This window comes from Canis lupus, chromosome 4, assembly GCF_003254725.2.
Source record: "Canis lupus dingo isolate Sandy chromosome 4, ASM325472v2, whole genome shotgun sequence".
In the NCBI taxonomy this organism is placed as follows: domain Eukaryota; kingdom Metazoa; phylum Chordata; class Mammalia; order Carnivora; family Canidae; genus Canis; species Canis lupus.
This window is the reverse complement of record NC_064246.1, coordinates 62815869-62834164: the sequence shown is the minus strand read 5'-3', so window position 1 is coordinate 62834164 and position 18296 is coordinate 62815869. Positions and strand designations below refer to the sequence as shown.

Sequence of the window (18296 nt, the reverse complement as noted above, 5' to 3'; positions counted from 1 at the left end):
ACCTAAATTCAAATACATTTGACCCTAGGACAATGTGAAGGTTAGAGACAATGACTTTCTGAAGAGTTAAAAATCTGCATATAACTTTTGATTCCCTGAGAACTTAACTACTCATAGCCTGCTGTTGACTGGAAGCCCTTCCAATAACATAAGCAGTGGATTATCATATATTGTATATGTTATACATGTTATATACCGTATTCTTACAATAAAGTAATCTAGAAAAAAGAAAAGGTTATTAGTAAAATCATAAGCAAGAGAAAACACATCTGTATACTACATTGTATTTACCAAGAAAAAAAAAAAAAGTCATGTTATCAGTGGACTGACCCACACAGTTCAAATTTGTGTTGCCTAAAGGTCAATTTTATTGGTCTCTCTTTTTTTTAACAGATCTTTCAAAACAAAGAATAAGACCTTTATCTTTCTATCCAAGGGGAATGGAAAAACTTCACCCTAAATAAGTTTTGAAGAGATCATTGGGCCCCCAAAAATTTACATTATGACTATACCTTATGAGTTCTTGTTTACTATATTAATTACAGTTATACACCTAGTAACAACAAGTAAAAATCGAATATGATGGCCTATTCTCTGCAGTCGTAGATTTGTCATTCAGTAACTGCACGTATTGGAAGATAGTTGCAAAGATGTGAGAGTAACTATCAACACAACAAAGAAAAAACCTTCGAAAGGAAGGAAGGGGGGAAGGAAGGAAAACAAAAAAGCTTGCATTAAGAATGAACTTGTGATGAGCACAGAATGATGTATAGAAATGTTGAATCACACCATATTATACATCTGAAACTACTATAACACTGTATGTTAATTAAGTGGAACTAAAATTTAAAAAACTTTAAAAAAATAAGTTTTCTGTATGACAATTAGTATACATTAAGAGAATGCAACACAATTACAAAAAGATCAACTCCAAATAGTTATTCAAAATTTCTTCCATGTTCCTGTGTGGTCCCATTAAGACTTTTGAAAACATAGTGAAAAAATTTTTGTAAACCATTTTTTTTACCCAAGACAGAGTAAAGGCTGTAAAATTGCCTTTTAAAAAAACCACCTATAAAAAAAAACCTGAAACACTCTGAGCTTGCCATAAAAGATATGATGGTATAAACATTATGGAGGTCTTATTGATCCTCAATACCTAAACATAACATTGCTTTTAATAATAAATGAGAATGATATAAATATGCCAAATACAAGTGCATTACCCTAAATAAAACCAGTAAATTGTGAGGCTTGATATAAAAGTGAAATATACTAATGGAACAATGTCTAGATTGTTGCTATCAAGAGTGTAGAATAACATTAAACCAGCCAAAATGAAAGAGAGAAATTAATTAAATTTTAGGAATATTATTTATCTTTCTTTTTACTGCACATTTTATGGTTATTTCCCTAGAAGCCTTAAATATTAGGCCCGATTCATTGTTTTGAAGTCTGAAAAGAAGCCTGACTGCACCTTGCAGCCATATCCTTGTTAATCAGGCTATAGTTTCTGACAGTGGTGTTGTGAATGAGGTGAATCTTCTCTATCAATAGCTACCCGTTCTCCATTTTCCCCCCTTCCTCCATCCATAACTCACCTGAGTTATCCTTCCAAGGTAAAGTTCAGACCATAACATTTCCCTGGATAAGAGAAATCTCCTATCTTTGCCTGCTGAATAAGATCCAAGCTCTCCAGGGGACTATGTGGCATTTGTCACCTGGCACCAGTCATTCCCACTGCCCCCTGCCTCCCTGGTGCCCTAGCCTCCCCTGGCCTTCCCTGAACACATCATCTGTGTCTGCATGAGCCCCCCTGCCCAGAGTGCCCTTCTCTACCCCAGGCCCTAGGTGCTAGGTATACTTCATAGACTTAACCTCCAATGTCAGTTGTTCTGGCACTTTCCATGATCTTTCCACCCCTGCTTCCCATGAACAGTTCTTTCCCTTCCCATGTTTCCATACCTTTTGCTCACCCTTCACTTATTGCTCTCATCATTGGTAGCACTACTTTTTGTATCACATATCTGCCTCTCCTAGCAGACTATGAACTCTACTTTGACAGCATTGTACCTTAATCCTTTTATTTATGGGATACAATTTAGAGTTTTATGTCTTTCCAACCACAGAGGAGATGAATTATTTGGTTTGGAAAAATGTCATTACTGGGATTTTTCTCCTTGTGTTAAAAATCATTGTTGTGGGGCACCTGGGTGGCTCAGTGGTTGAGTGTCTGCTTTTGGCTCAGGTTGTGATCCCGGAGTCCTGGGATCGAATCCTGCATTGGGTTCTCTGCAGCAGGCCTGCTTCTCCTTCTGCCTATTGTCTCTGTCTCTCTCTGTGTGTCTCTCATGAATAAATTTAAAAAAATAAAATCTTTAAAAAAATCATTGTTGTAATAACCTCCTTCTTTCACTCTACTTCATGAAATCATTGAGTTAGAAGTATGTGTTTGTGGGACTCCCCCGAGACATCCCCTTCACATTAGGTTTCAGGCTTTGCAGGTGTTCCCTCCCTGGCTCCATTCACCTCTCTTCCTGATTTTTCCCATAGTCTTCTCTTTCCTCAGAACTTTACTTTCACTCTCCTATCCTTGCATTTTTGAATTTGGATCAGCTTCATTGCAGCAGTATCTAAGAGGGCAGTTAAATATATCCCTTTCCCGGGACCTATATTTATCATCATTTAACTTTATATTTCTGAGGACTCATTTCATCTGAAAGCCAGGCTCATCTATGTCCCTCTCCATAGTGACAAAAGGTTAAGCCTGGTTTCAGCTAACATTGCATCAGAATGACCCATGCTGACAGTTCAATTGGACTGCAATCTATATTATTACCACATTCATACTCTGACTTCTAATTACATTAGAAGCACATTATAGGGTAGGGCTTTTGTACCACAGTTTGGTAAAAGGAAATATAAAACTGGCCAGACACAAAGCCTGAGCTCTTTTCACGTTAAGCAATTGTGCATCTTACACAGAAAACTTCATTATTTTATAATAGCTATTTTGCATATTTCTCTTTCTTAAACTTCTTTGTCATGCTGTTGCGACTTGAAGTTTCATGAGAGAAAAATCAGAATGCCTTCCTTTCGGTGATTTCTTTTCTATTTCTCACATTCACTTTCCTTCTCTTTCTTCTCTATTCCCCAGAAGAAATGAAACCACTTAGATAACTAATTCATTGTAATTTGGCAGATACATATGAAATATCTTACTGATCAAGTATTATGCTAGATGTCATGGGCAATTTAAAAATTACAAAAACTAAAACTTTGTCCCTGAACCTAAAAGACTTCCAACTTAGAAATGAAGTAAAATCTTATATTTGGATGACTGCAGTACATGATATTGTATCATGAATATATCAAAGGTGAATGAGGCAAAAACAATTAATTGATATTTACAAGTAGGTAAGTCAGTATTATAAGGCAATTTTGTCCAAACTGTGTTGCTTGAGATGTTGAATATGTTTCTCCCAAAAAATATTCCCTTAAATAAGAATAAAATATACCAGGTCTTCCAATTCATGATTCACAATGCATGCTGTCATATTAGAGATTCTGAGAGCACTTTCATTTTTTAAAAAAGATGTATTTATTATTTTAGAGAGGAGGGGATGGGCCTGAGGGAAAGAGAGAATCTCAAGCAGACTCCCAGCTGAGTGTAGAGCGCAAAGCAGGGCTCAATCTCACAGCCCCCAAATCAGGACCCAGCTGAAATCAAGAGTCCATCACCCAACTGACTGAGCCACCCAGGTGCCCCTCTGAGAGCACTTTCAAGAGAATTTGCTTATGAGAAGAAGTAGAGCAAATAAGGACAAGAGTAACAAAAAAACCTTGGTCTTTTGCATTTGAAATTTGTAGCTTTTTTCTTTTATCTTTTTCTTTTTTAGTTAATATAAATAGCAGTGGGAGAAAAAAAGGCAGACAGAAGAGATAAAGGCAGAAAGACAGAGAGGATGTGGAAGGGGGTCCCGCTGTAAAGATAAATGTTAACTTTGTGTTATTCATCATTTTCCAAGATTACTTGACCATGGAACTCTTTAAAAATCATACCTAGTAAGACACAAAAGGATGATAGTACTCCCTAGGAAAGGAGTAAGGGAATATTAGTTTGTGGCTTAGCTGAAGAAGGATTATAAATCTCATGTTTAAATGGCGGGTTTGAATAAGTGTTACAAACCTCTGGCTCATGTAAAAGAATCCTCAGGCATTTGTGTTCCTGATTTATGCCATAGCCTGAATCTTAGTTCTCTTTGGCCTTAGAATATAATTACATACCTATATCTTTTGTTCTACTTACTCAGGAAGTACAAACTGTATCTTTCTAGAAAGTAAAGGCTTCCTTTCCAGTTGCCTCTGAAAAGTGACTGAAGTTCTACTTGTGATTCATCTATCCCTTGTGAGTGTTGTTACTATCTTCCTGTACTGTGTTACGGATGCCATAAGCTACTCTTTTTTCATTTTCTTTTAAAGAGAACCTACATCTAACCTGTTGCTTCTTTTAGCTGTCATCCCTGTCTGTTTATTTCCATTCAGCAAACATGCCGAGAACTTATCCATCTCTATTACTCCTCAACAGTGTTCTACTTAATTTCTACCCTCTGGATCTTGTATCATTCCAACAATGGAAGCAACTGGCTGCTTCAAGTCACATATGATGATTATTGGCTGTTTTTATTTTTCTCAGTTCCTAGAATGATTTCAATTCCTCCTCATTTTTGACATATTTTCCAAGTTCCAGACAGCATTGCTTTTTCCCATTCTACATTTGTAACTGATTGTTCTTTACCTGAGTATCTCACTCAGAAGGCTGCATCTTCCTCCCTCCATGAGGCCTTTCAACATAAGACAATAAATATATTTGTGCTTCTTTTCTCCAGCCTCCTTACAATTTGTATTTATCACTTGGCTCACTTTTTATCTTGTTATTTAATCATCACCCTTACTTGGTTCTGTTGCATTTGCATATACACACAGTGTGCTAGAATGAATCTGTTTTACTTGCCTTAAATTATACACTAAGCTAGGACTGACTCTGTTTTTATTCACTAGGTCTTATCAATAGTCAGCAAAGCATTACTTATGTTTGTTTTGGGATTTGACCATTTTCCTGTGATGAAAATCAATAAATGGCACCCCTTTCTGGAGAAGACACAGCAAGCCTTATTCTGTCTGGTTCCTAAGGAAATATGCAGCCCAGTATCAGCCAGGGGCCTACACTGAGTGTCACTTCCCTGAGATCTAAGTTTCTACTGCCCAGTCTTCTCATTTCCCACACTACTTTATGTCTTTTTCTGCTTATCATTATTTCTCTGCTATCTCCATATTCTACTTGCTTATGTGAAATGTTACAGTCATTTAGTAAGAATGTATGAGGGTCAACTCTAAGCAAAGCAAAACAGTGGCATGGGATAAGAGAATACCAAAAGCTATGACATAGTCCATGCTCTTTACCCCTCCTTGGCCCTCTAGAACATATAATTTAGTTGGAGAGATAAAGCATGCATACAAAGCAGTTGAGAAGAGTGCAGTACTCACAGGAGCAAAATAGACAAGTTTGCCTCAAAACTTAGAGAAGGGGAAGATCAGTATGCGCTACATTGGCTAGGTGGGGAAATTTTTGCAGAGAAAGTGAAACTTATCTCCTGGAATGGGTAGAATGTATCTTTGTTGGAGGGATGAGAAAGGGTAGGGGCAACATTTGAACTGGGGAATCCTAAAGATGAAGGAGAACAAATAAGATACAGTCAGGCTTTGAGTAACTGCAAGTCAGGGGAAGAAAACTGAATTTTATCCTATAGGTCTAGTATTTCCAGGAGCACCTTGAAGATCTATCTGTTTTCTATCTTAATTAGAATAAAAATTATCTTCTAAAGTGTACTGTGTATTTCAAAGTCATTGATATACTAAGCAGTGGAGAGCCATTAGAGATTTTTGAACAAGTTATATGATGAAAGAATTTCAAGATAGTAAATCTTTCATTAATATGTAGAAGAAGCTGAGGAGAATGGAAATAGGAGGGAGAGCAAGAGCAGAGAGACCAACTATTGCCACAGTCCAGGTTCAAGGCAGTGAAATCTGGCCTGAGCCAATGAAGAAATGCAGAAAGAGGGATAATAGCTCACATGAAAAGAAGTAGAATATATGCCAGTTAAACAAGGCTGCTTTGTGCCATCATATTTGACATTTGTGATGTACTTTACATACCTTATAAAACCTTCTATGAAAATATTGGGTTACTTGGACACTAGGAATAGCAGAAAAATTGTATCCTCTTGCAAAGTCCAAAATCAGTGCTTTGAAGCTTCTCTTTCTCTCCCTTAGGTCTGGTTTCCCAGATACAAACCCTGAGAAAATGAGCCAAGTGATAGTGATTTACTAAGGGAGTGCTTTTAGAGAAAATAGTAAGATATTTGGAGAAGCAAAACAGTAGCAACTGAGGACAAGCAAGGGTGTGATTTCAGGGTAAATCAAGACTCAGGCTGATCTGGAAGGGGAGCTCCCAGTTGAGTCAATGTGCTGGTCTTTCACTGCCTGCACTGAAGCGTCGCCTATGGAACATGGTAATAGGCAAGGAGGGAGAAAACTCCTGGGCACTCCTGGCTTTTTGAGCCCCTGGGGCAAAACACTTCTAGCAGTCCAAGGACAGTCAGTCATCTGAAGAGATGCTCAGGTGGAGTTAGAAGCAAAGTATAAAGAAAGCAACTGGCATTTGTAAATTCTCTAGAGAATAAACTTAAGAAAGCGATATATATGTTAAGTCGATAGAGAAAGAGAGAAAGATATAAAGCACTGATTTTTTTACTTACCAAGGGCTAAAATTTTTCTATCCCTAGTGTTCAGATAATCCATGGTTTATAGAAGGTTTTATAAGATATGTAAAGCATGTTGCAAATATCAAATGTTATGGCACAAAGCAGCCTTGTTTAATTGGGATAAATTCTACCTCTTTTCCTGTGAACTCCTCCCCATGTATCAGTGTGATACTCTCTTTTTCCTGAGCAGTTAATGGCTTATGACAGTTAATGGCTTATGACCATTTGCTCTCAAGTGGGAGCAAAGTGCACTTGTTGGTAAAAAGGAGTAGGACTGTTGGGCTGTGTTATGTGCAACCACATTAGAGATTCATGGCCATAACTTTAAAGTGAGACCAGTCTACAAGTTGTGTGATTTCTGTCTAGAAACATTTAGTGTCACAGAAGCACACAAAGAAAAGGGAGATATTTGGATTTAACCAGATTTGGAAGTTAGCCAAGCGAGTTAATGGAGGGGAAAAATGGTTAAAGGAGTTAAAGTTTGCAAGTAAATGATTATGGTGATGGACCATGGGATCTAGGCTAGGTTAAAAAAAAAAAAAAAAAGTAGGATCTCTGAATTAATAGGAAGTCTTGATATGGTGAAGGAATTGATGAATTAAATATACTAGGTAAATGAGCTGAAGTTAATGGGCATACAGAAGAACACTTGAATGGAGTTGGAGGTGCTGCAGTTTTTCCAGTTGACAAGGTCAAGGATAAGACCTTGAGAGTGAATAACAGGTGAGCTATAGGAAAAGATTATGAAGGGCAGCCCCGGTGGCCCAGCAGTTTATCACCGCCTTCGGCCCAGGGTGTGATCTTGGAGATCTGGGATCAAGTCCCACATCGGGCTCCCTGCATGGAGCCTGCTTCTCCCTCTGCCTGTGTCTCTGCCTCTCTCTCTCTCTCTGTCTCTCGTGAATAGATAAAATCTTAAAAAAAAAAAGAGGAAAAGATTATGAAGATGAGGAAGTCAAAGAAACAAGAGACTAGACCGTTCAATAGATTATCCAAATAAGAGACTAGGGTGTTCAGTAGATTCACCCAAGTAGTAAAATGTAAATGTCCAAGAATAATGACAGGAATGACAGTTCTCAGAATTCTTTGGTCTCCTGCTTAGTCAAATAAAAACAAAGGGAAATAAAAACAAACAACTCCATAAGATGTCCTAAATGGATGAGCAATTAACTTTCACAACAATATTTATTCATCTTGATACCTAAAAATAGGCATAATGTTTAAGTGCCAACATCATTTTACCTTTATTTACAGTGAATATTTATATAAACAAAGACAGTATCAAACCTTCATGGTTTCCCTTAATAATTATTTAGTGTCTCCCTGGATTATTAATTAAAAGCTATAAAGGTCATTGGGAAAATAATTTTAAATCTATGTAGAGAGTAATAGATAACTATCCATTTCATTATAATTCAAGGAAATAACTTGAACTGGAGTTATTGGTATGTCCCCATTCATTTATTATTTTTTGCATAATTAGTTCATTGTAGTCTACTTTATTTCCAAAGGGACTTCTGGTCATCTTTATTCCAATTATAACAGTGCATAGTCTTGGTACTTATGGTGACAAATATTCAGTGAAAGATATATTCTTAGAAGAACAGGGCACAAATTGAGCAGATTGCATGTTCACTCAGCTTATTATGTACTTTATCTTACACTTGTATATGATCTCTAGTTGTTTCTTATTTATCCTATACCTAACTAAGCAACTCTAAGGAAGAATTAATATGTTCTATTTCTATTTTTAAAATATAATTTTTTTGCTTTGCTTTATTATATTCTCCAGTCCCTGAAGATTAGGTAGCTAACTCATTAAATTCATCAAGTAGCAATGAAATGGTAGCAGCATTTAGCAGAAACTAGCAGGATGAGGTGACAGAGAATGCAGGGACTTTAGGAAGTTGTATTTTTGTAGGGAAGAAATAGAGTGATGGAAAGAGCTGTGGGATAAGGGATTCACATTTTAGACTAGACCCTCATCTGCCCCTTCACTATGAGGAGTAAACTTAAATTACTCATTTATAAAATGTGATACTATAATCTGAATAAATTAGGAAAAAAAGTTTTTATAAAGCATTAAAAATATAGGATACAGGATGCTTGGTGGCTCAGTGGTTGAGTACCTACCTGTCTTTAGCTCAGGTCGTGATCCTGGGGTCCTGTGATCGAGTTCCACATCAGGTTCACTGCAGAGAGCCTGCTTCTTCCTCTGCCTATGTCTTTGCCTCTCTCTGTGCATCTCTCATGAATAAATACAATCTTTTAAAAATACATATTTATATAGGGCACTATTCTTATTTAAGTATGGTGGCATAATTGCTCCAAGATGTCTAATGTCCTCTATTTTTAAAAAAGATTTTAATTATTTAACATTATCCTGTCTGTGCTAAAGACAGAGTGAAAGGAGGGAGGCAAAAAAGGGAAGACGGAGAACATGAAAAGGAGGGGTGGGGAGAAGGGCTGGCATAAGAGAAATGAAGCTATGCCTGAGCTAGATACAGCCTGAAGCAAAAGTGTGCTCCCCCAGAAACATGCCCCACTTATTACTCATCCAGCCTCATCTTGTTTCACTTCCCCTCACAGCCTGGTCCAGGCTCACTGACTTCTTTTTGGTTCTCAGGACATCCCTGCTTTTTGCTCATCTCAGCTTCTTTACACACAGATTCCCCTTGTGTGGATTATGTCCTCCCACTCAATCTTTATCCAGGACAGATCTCCACCCTCCTTGTACCTTTCAGCCTCAACTTGAATATCACTCTTAAGAGGCTTTCTCTGAGCCCCCATTTTGAAGTAGAGCCTTAAGTCCTACTTGCTAAACAGCTTTTCCATTACAGCCCTCTCCACAGTTGAACATGCATTGGAAGGATCATGTGTTCAATCTCTCTCTCTCTCTCTCTCTCTCTCTCTACTAGTTAGAAGCTCCATGAAGGCAGAGAGCATGTCAGTGTGTTGCACTTTCTACCCTCCAAGGCCTGCCAGAGTCATTAAGTAGAAACTGGTGAAGAGATAAACCAATCACTTGAGAAATTTAATAAGAGTATTGTCATTCTTATTCTTTGGGCTACAAATATCCACAAGTGGAAATGGTTATTGCTGTCAGAATAGAAAGATTTGTGTGCTGATGAATTTTTTAACTCATCTGAAAGACAAAAACGTATATCTGATCCACACGTTTAAGAAAACTGAAAACCAAACATTGCTAGATGGTTAACTCACAGTGGCTTGGTATTTCAGGTTGGAATTGTACAGTATGGAGAAAATGTAACCCATGAGTTCAACCTTAATAAGTACTCATCAACAGAAGAAGTACTTGTTGCAGCAAATCAAATAATTCAGAGAGGTGGCCGCCAGACTATGACAGCCCTTGGAATAGACACAGCCAGGTATGTGGATTAAAAAAATAAACCAAAGTAAAAGACTATGAAAAAATAACTGCTCACAATCAAGCCTTCTGGAGTGTTGATTGAACATTTACCTTGACAATATTTAACTGTCTTTTTAAAAAATCTTTTTTAAAACTAGGTCCCACTGGCTAACTAATAGTTATAGGATCAAGTTTTTCTACAATATGGTCTCCCCTCACTTCTTATCTTTCCTCTTATTCCAAAGGTTGAAATGATGGAAATGATGGAAAGTCAGTCACAAAAATTACTGTAGTCTTCTCTATCATATTCCTTATTACTAAGACATAATATTAGTGAATATTTTTCCCTTTGTTCTTTGTTTACAGCTTCTAGGAATCTCATTTTTTAAAAAAGGATTAATATTCATTTATTTCTACTCAATATATATTTATATCTTAGTATGTTCATAACTTTACAGTACCTGATATAGGGTTATTGAAGCTCTCAAGATTTTTTAAGAGGCTAAATTCAATACTGCTGTATTTGAAATCATTTGAAAGCCTAATCAATTGCAAAGATTAAAAGAAGTTGTAAGAACATCATCATTTTTTCGCTTTTTCTTCCTTTTTCCAAATTCCCTCTTAATTATATCCCTTCCTTATTCTTACACTTCCATGGAGAACACATAATCCACTCTGGTTGAATTTGATTCTACGAGAAACTAAGAACTATTCTTTGATTACAGTGTGGAACAATTTTTTTTTCTGTTTTTTTTCCCCAACTGCACTCAACCCTTATCTCCTGCTATTTTCTTCCTGAGTTGCCTTTAAAGCTAGTAAGGTTCTGAACAAAAACTAAACAATACCAAAATCTTGAGAAATCTAGTAAGTAGTTGGATTAAGGATCCTTCTGTTAAGTGTCTTCAACTTCTCAACTGACTTTATTTTACTTTATTTTTATTTATTTATTTATGAATGATAGTCACACACACACAGAGAGAGAGAGACAGAGACACAGGCAGAGGGAGAAGCAGGCTCCATGCACCGGGAGCCCGACGTGGGATTCGATTCCATCCCGGGTCTCCAGGATCGCGCCCTGGGCCAAAGGCAGGCGCCAAACTGCTGCGCCACCCAGGGATCCCTCAACTGACTTTAAAGAGCTAACTATCCATGCTCTCATCTTACCTGCCTGCTAAGATCAGTATTTTATGGGGGTTAAAATAATTAATATGGATATTAAAGAATGAGTTGGATATTTAAAAATTTAAAATTTCATGTGCAGCATTAGATTCATAAGTGTTAGAGAAGCATGTGGTTCTAGTTATATGGGGCTCAAGAGAAAATAACCACAAACAGATGGGGTAATTTTACATTTACCTGCCTGTAGGATCACCAATTTGCATGCACAAAGAGTGCACATATTGAGGTGTAGTGAATGTACCCTCTTAAATAATTGCTAAGTGTGATTGCACAAAGTAAATCAAAGTGTTCTTTGAAAGCTCTGAGGCTGTAGGGAGCTGTGTATTTTCCACAGGCAACCACTTAAGAATGAATATTCGTCTTTGAAAACCAACTGAAGAAATATTCTGGCTGCTTTGCTCTTGCATAAATACACTCTAAATACCATGACCCTATATGGTTTTTGCCTACATGTTTCACAAAGGGCCTAGCTGTAGAACGCACAGTTTATTGAGTTTTGTATATAAATACAACTCCGTAATGGTATTACTAAGTATCCTCCTTGTACATTAGTTTTTCACATTAAAGCATATTTTTAATTGCTCTTTATTCCTTTTAGGCAGGGACAGTTACAAACAATATTTTTAATTTGTTAGAATCCTTGACTTCTATTTTCATTGGATGATAGTATTTGGGGTAAAGGGCAATTTGCTGAAGATATTTGAAACAGAAAAAGTGTGCTCGGAAGTTCTGCCAGTGGCTACTCTTACATTATATAAAACCAACCCTTGTTTAGATCTACCAGATTTTCTTTAAGAAATGTCTTTCAGGATGCCTGGGTGGCTCAGTGGTTAAGCGTCTGCCTTCGGCTCAGTGTATGATCCCAGAGTCCCGGCATTGAGCCCCACATCAGTTCCCTGCATGGAGCCTGCCTCTCCCTCTGCCTGTGTCTTTGCCTCTGTGTGTGTGTGTGTCTCTCATGAATAAATAAATAAATAAAATCTTAAAAAAAATAAATGTCTTTTAATCATCTCCATCAGTTGAGGTTCATTCAATAAGGGATTTAGGAAGTTTTGGTGATCCTGTAAGGATCAAGTCTTATATAATATCCATGTCTAAACTTCATTTAAAGACTAGCCTTTAACATCTGTTTTCACCTTTGTTTGTGCATATAAAGAAGTCAGAAAATCTATCTGTATAGTGTAGAAGGCAGAGATACACAGCTCCCTAGTGATCATTTTTTAATAGCTTCTTTATTTTGAAAATTTTAAGAAAAATCAAAAAAATAGTACAACAAAATCCTGTGTACTCAACCAAACAAATCAACAATTGTTAACATCTTGTCATACTGGATTCAGTCCTTTTAAAGGAAAATAATCACAGATGAAATCTCTTTGTCCATATCACTAGGATCTTCTCTCCCGTTCACAAGATGCCTACTATTGTGCACTTACTGTGTATCTACAGTAAAACTAGTATGTATTGTGAAAATCCTTTGAAAGTTTAGCTTAAGAAAAAAAATTTTTAACATATCCCAAACTAGGGCTATCTGTCCTCTTAACCAAATAAAACTATTGAAATGGACCATTCACTATAATGAATGCTACATTTTATGCCAAAATCTAAAAAATATTATATGAAATCCTTTCAATGTTTCATTCCTAAGTAAAATTTACTTGACTCCAGAGGGGAAAGTGAATTGAGTGAAAGAAAATAATAGAGGAGAAATGTGCCTCTGTGTGTGTGTGTGTGTGTGTGTAGAAGCACAAAACAAATAAAAATTGTTAATTTCCCCTCTCTTCCATCTCTTTCCATAAATGCTTTTTGAATTAAATAAAAAATTCCTTTCTTTGCAGTTAGGTTATAGAATTTTCCCTTTCTCTCCATGCCACTTTCTTCCACTCCAGCCCCAGGAGCCTATGTCCTAAAACCTCATTCAGACCAAATGTTTCATACCTACTCCATCTGCTCTTAATCCCCAAAGCCCTGCTCTGTCACTGACTCAGATCACAGTGATCTGCAGTCTTTTATTACTATGTCTGATTTTCCCCCATACCCAAGAACACTCTCAAATACTATCAGCCATACAAAATTCTCCTCAGCTTAGAAGATTTCCATACTCTTCTATAAATGTCAGACTAGATGTGGTGGAAGTGATTATAAAGTAAAAGCTTCTGCCAAAAGCAGATAAAAGGAGTGTTTATAGAGAAAGGAGTGGCAGAGAGAGTATTTAAGATATGACCTTTTCTAGGTCTGATGTGTGTGCTCCAGTCACACCTTCCCTGAGAAGTTTTTAAAGAATGAAATACTGCTGCCCTTTGTAGATGGGAGATGTGATGATTAGCAAAATGGTGACCTCTTCATCATCTGGGAGAAATCTAAAACTATTACAAATAGCGATCATTATGCCTCCCAGCTTGAATGATGGTTGTCAATGTTGATCTTGGAAGGACAACACTGGTCTAACTAAGTTGACAGTGTTTTTCTTTTGTTTATTGCTTTGCCTAACCTTGGGGTGGTGTTTTATTTGCTTTTTTTTCCTTGTGATCACTTCAGGAAGGAAGCTTTCACTGAAGCCCGGGGTGCCCGAAGGGGAGTTAAAAAAGTCATGGTAATTGTGACTGATGGGGAGTCCCATGACAACCATCTACTGAATAAAGTCATCCAAGACTGTGAGGATGAAAACATTCAGCGGTTTTCCATAGCTGTAAGTACATGGTTAACATGGTTTTCAAACTCTGGTCTAGAGACAAGAGATGTGTACATATCATGGTTATTTTATTAAATTTACACAAACAATGTTGAAAAGGAAAAACTTCTCCATTTGAAGGTAAACTCTGTGGGGGTAGGATTGGGTCGTGCTCCCTTTGTATCCTAGGGAAGAAAGGACAATAAAAGAGACAGAAGTAGGAGAGGAAAAGGAAGAAAAGAAAAGGAGGAGAAGAGGATGCCCCAGCAAGGGGAAGAATGCTGGAGGGATATAGGGAGGAATAGAGGAAGGGAAGAAAAGAGTGAGAGAAGGAAGGAGAAAGTAGAAGGTAGGAATAAAAAGGAAGGGAGGGAAGAAAGGAGAAAACTGAAGATATGCTAGAAATAAATTCATTGCCTGGAGAATAGTCCAAGCTGATAGAGGGGTAGAAGACCTTAATTTTGTCTTGTCCCAGGAATTCAGCTAGATAGCTATCAAAGCATTCTGAATACCTGCAAACTCAACCAAAGATGTAAGAAAAGTATAGCTGCAACTCTCAAATAGAAGAGCGACCACTTTCTGCAAGAATAACAAGATGGAAAAACTCACCTCAAAAAAGAGAACAAGAGGCAGTACTGACTGCCAGGGACTTATTCAGTATGGGTATAAGTAAGACATTGGACCTAGAGTTCAGAATAATAATTATAAAGATACTAGCTGGGCTTGAAAAAAGCATAGAAGACACTAGAGAATCCCTTTCTGGAGAAATAAAGGACTAAAATCTAATCAAGTTGAAATAAAAAAAGGCTATTAGTGAGACGCAATAAAAATGGAGGCTCTTACTGCTAGGATAAATGAGGCAGAAGAGAGAATTAGTGATATAGAGGACAAAATGACAGAGAATAAAGAAGCTGAGAAAAAGAGAAATAAACAACTACTGAATCACAAATGGAGAATTTGAGAGGTAAATGATACCATAAAAAGAAACAATATTAGAGTTGGGATCCCAGAAGAAGAGGAAAGTGGGTGAGGGAGGGGCAGAGGGTATATTGGACCAAATTATAGCAGAGAATTCCCTAATCTGAGGAAAGAAACGTATAATTCTAGAAAGCACATAGAAACCCCTCTCAAAATCAATAAAAAAAATAGATCAACACCTCAACATATAATAGTGAAGCTTACAAATCTCAGAGACAAAGAGAAAATCCTGAAAGCAGCTCAGGACAAGAGGTCCATAGCCTGCAAGGGTAGAAACATTAGACTGGCAGCAGTCCTATCCGCAGAGACCTGGCAGGCAGAAAGGACTAGCATGACATATTCAGGTGCTAAATGAGAAAAATACGCAGCCAAGAATACTGTATCCAGCCAGGCTGTCATTCAAAATTGAAGGAGAGAGAAAAAGCTTCCAGGACAAACAGAAACTAAAAGCATTTGTGGTCACTAAGCCAGCCCTAGGGGATCCTTTAAGTGAAGAGAGAGCCCAAAAGTAACATAGATCAGAAAGAACAGAAACAATATACAGAAACAGTGACTTTTAAGATTTAATACAGAAGGTAATAATGGAAAAAAATTCATCTTTCAATATTCTCTGAATGTAAAAGGGCTAAATGACCCCAAAAAGACACAGGATATCAGATTGGATAAAAAGGCAAGACCCATTGATATGCTGTGTGGAAGAGACCCATTTTAGACCCAAAGACACCTCCAGATTAAAAGTGAGGGGATGGAAAACCATTTATCATGCTAATGAACATCAAAAGAAAGCTGGAGTGACAATCCTTATATCAGACAAATTAGATTTTAAAGTGAAGACTAATAAAAGATGAGAAAGGACACTATATAATAATAAAAGGATCTATCAACAAGAAGAGTAACAATTGTAAATATTTATGTCCCTAACATGGGAGCAGCCAATTATATAAACCAATTGGCAACAAAATTACAGAAACACACTGATAATAATATAATAATAGTAGGGAACTTTAACATACCAATCACTGAAATGTATGGATCAGATCATCTAAGCAGAAGATCAATAAGGAAACAGCTTTGAATAACATACTGGACCAGATGGACTTCACAAATCTATTCAGAGCATTCCATACTAAAGCAACAGAATACACACTCTCCTTGAGTGCACATAGCACATTCTCCAGAATAGATCACATACTGGGTCACAAATCAGGTCTCAACAACTGCCAAAAGATTGGGATCATTCCCAGCATATTCTCAGATCAGAATGCTTGGATACTTGAACTCAATCACAAGAAGAAATTTGAAAAAACTCAAATACATGGAAGCTAAAGAGCATCTTACTAAAGAAGGAATAGGTCAACCAGGAAATTAAAGAGGAATTTTTAAAAATTCATGGAAACAAATGAAAATGAAAACACATCTGTTCAAGATTTGGGGAATGCAGCAAAAGTGGTCCTAAGAGGGAAGTATATATACAGCAATATAAGCCTTTTTCAAGAAACAGGAAAGATCTCAAATATATAACCTAATCTTACACCTGAAGAAGCTGGAGAAAGAACAGCAAATAAAGCCTAAACCCAGCAGGAGAAGAGATTTAATACAGATTAGAGCAGAAATCAATGAAATATAAACCAAAAGAGCAGTAGAACAGATCACAAAACTAGGAGCTGGTTCTTTGAAAGAATTAATAACATTGATAAACTCCTGGCCAGATGTATCAAAAAGAGAAAGGACCCAAACAAATAATATCATGAATGAAAGAGGAGAGATCACAACCAACACTGAAGAAATACAAACAATTATATGAGCAACTATATGCCAACAAATTAGGCAATCTGGAAGAAATGGATGCATTCCTGGAGATGTATAAACTAACAAAATTGAAACAGGGAGAAAAAGAAAACCTAAATAGAGCCATAACCAGCAAAGAAATTGAAGTAGTAATCAAAAATCTCCCAACAAACAAGAGTCCAGGGCCAGATGGCTTCCCAGGGGAATTCTACCAAACATTTAAAGAAGAATTAATATCTATTCTTCTGAAGTTGTTTCAAAAATAAAACTGAAAGGAAAACTTCCAAACTCTTCCTTTGAGGTCAACATTACCTTAATCCCAAAACCAGACAAAGACCCCACCAAAAAGGAGAATTACAGACCAATATCCCTGATGAACATGGATGCAAAAATTCTCACCAAGATACTAGCCAATAGGATCCAAGAGTATATTTAAAGGGTTATTCACCATGACCAAGTGGGATTTATTCCTGTGCTGCAAGGATGGTTTAACACCTGCAAATCAGTCAATGTGATACACTACATTAATAAAAGAAAGGACAAGCACCATATGATTCTCTCAATAGATGCAGAAAAAGCATTTGACAAAGTACATCATTATTTCTTGATTAAAACTCTTCACAGTGTAGGGATAAAAGGAACATGCCTCAATATCATAAAAAAAAGACATATACAAAAAGCCCACAGCAAATATCATTTGCAATGGGAAAAATTGAGAGCTTTTCCCCTGAGGTCAGGAACACAGCAGTGATGTCCACTATCACCAGGGTTGTTCACCATAGTACTAGAATTCCTAGCCTCAGCAATCAGACAACACAAAGAAATAAAAGGCATCCAAATTGGCAAAGAAGAAGGCAAACTCTCACTCTTCACAGATGACATGATATTCTACGTTGAAAACCCAAAAGACTCCACCCTAAAATTGCTAGAACTCATACAAGAATTCAGCAAAGTGTCAGGATATAAAATCAATGCACAGTAATCAGTTGCATTTCTATTCGTTAACGAGACGGGAGAAAGAGAAATTAAGGAGTCAATCCCATTTACAATGGATGAAAAAAAATAAGATACCTAGGAATAAACCTAACCAAGGAGGCAAAATATCTATACTCAGAAAGCTATAGAACACTCATGAAACAAATTGAGTAAGACACAAAGAAATGGAAAAATGTTATATTCTCATGGATTGGAAGAACAAATATTGTTAAAATGTCTGTTCTACCTAGAACAATCTACACATTCAATGCCATCCCTATCAAAATATCATCAACCTTTTTCACAGAGCTATAACAAATAATCCTAAAATTTGTAGGGAACCAGAAAAGACCCTGAGTAGCCAAAGGAATGTTGAAAAAGAAAACCAAAGCTGGTGGTATCACAATCCTGGACTTCAAGTTCTATTACAAAGCTGTAAACATCAAGACAGTATAATACTGGCACATAGATCAATGGAACAGAATAGATAACCCAGAAATGGACCCTCAACTCT

General features: G+C 36.9%; 1 protein-coding gene across 1 annotated transcript in view; it reads left to right on the top strand.

Annotated features, from left to right (window-relative positions):
• The window catches only part of ITGA1 (integrin subunit alpha 1), a 160888-nt gene that overhangs the window by 75539 nt on the left and 67053 nt on the right, over nucleotides 1–18296 (top strand). Inside the window, exons 7-8 of the mRNA XM_025435006.3 lie at nucleotides 10065–10213; nucleotides 13909–14059. Coding sequence (XP_025290791.1) covers nucleotides 10065–10213; nucleotides 13909–14059 — 300 coding nt within the window. The remainder of the gene's footprint in view (nucleotides 1–10064; nucleotides 10214–13908; nucleotides 14060–18296) is intronic.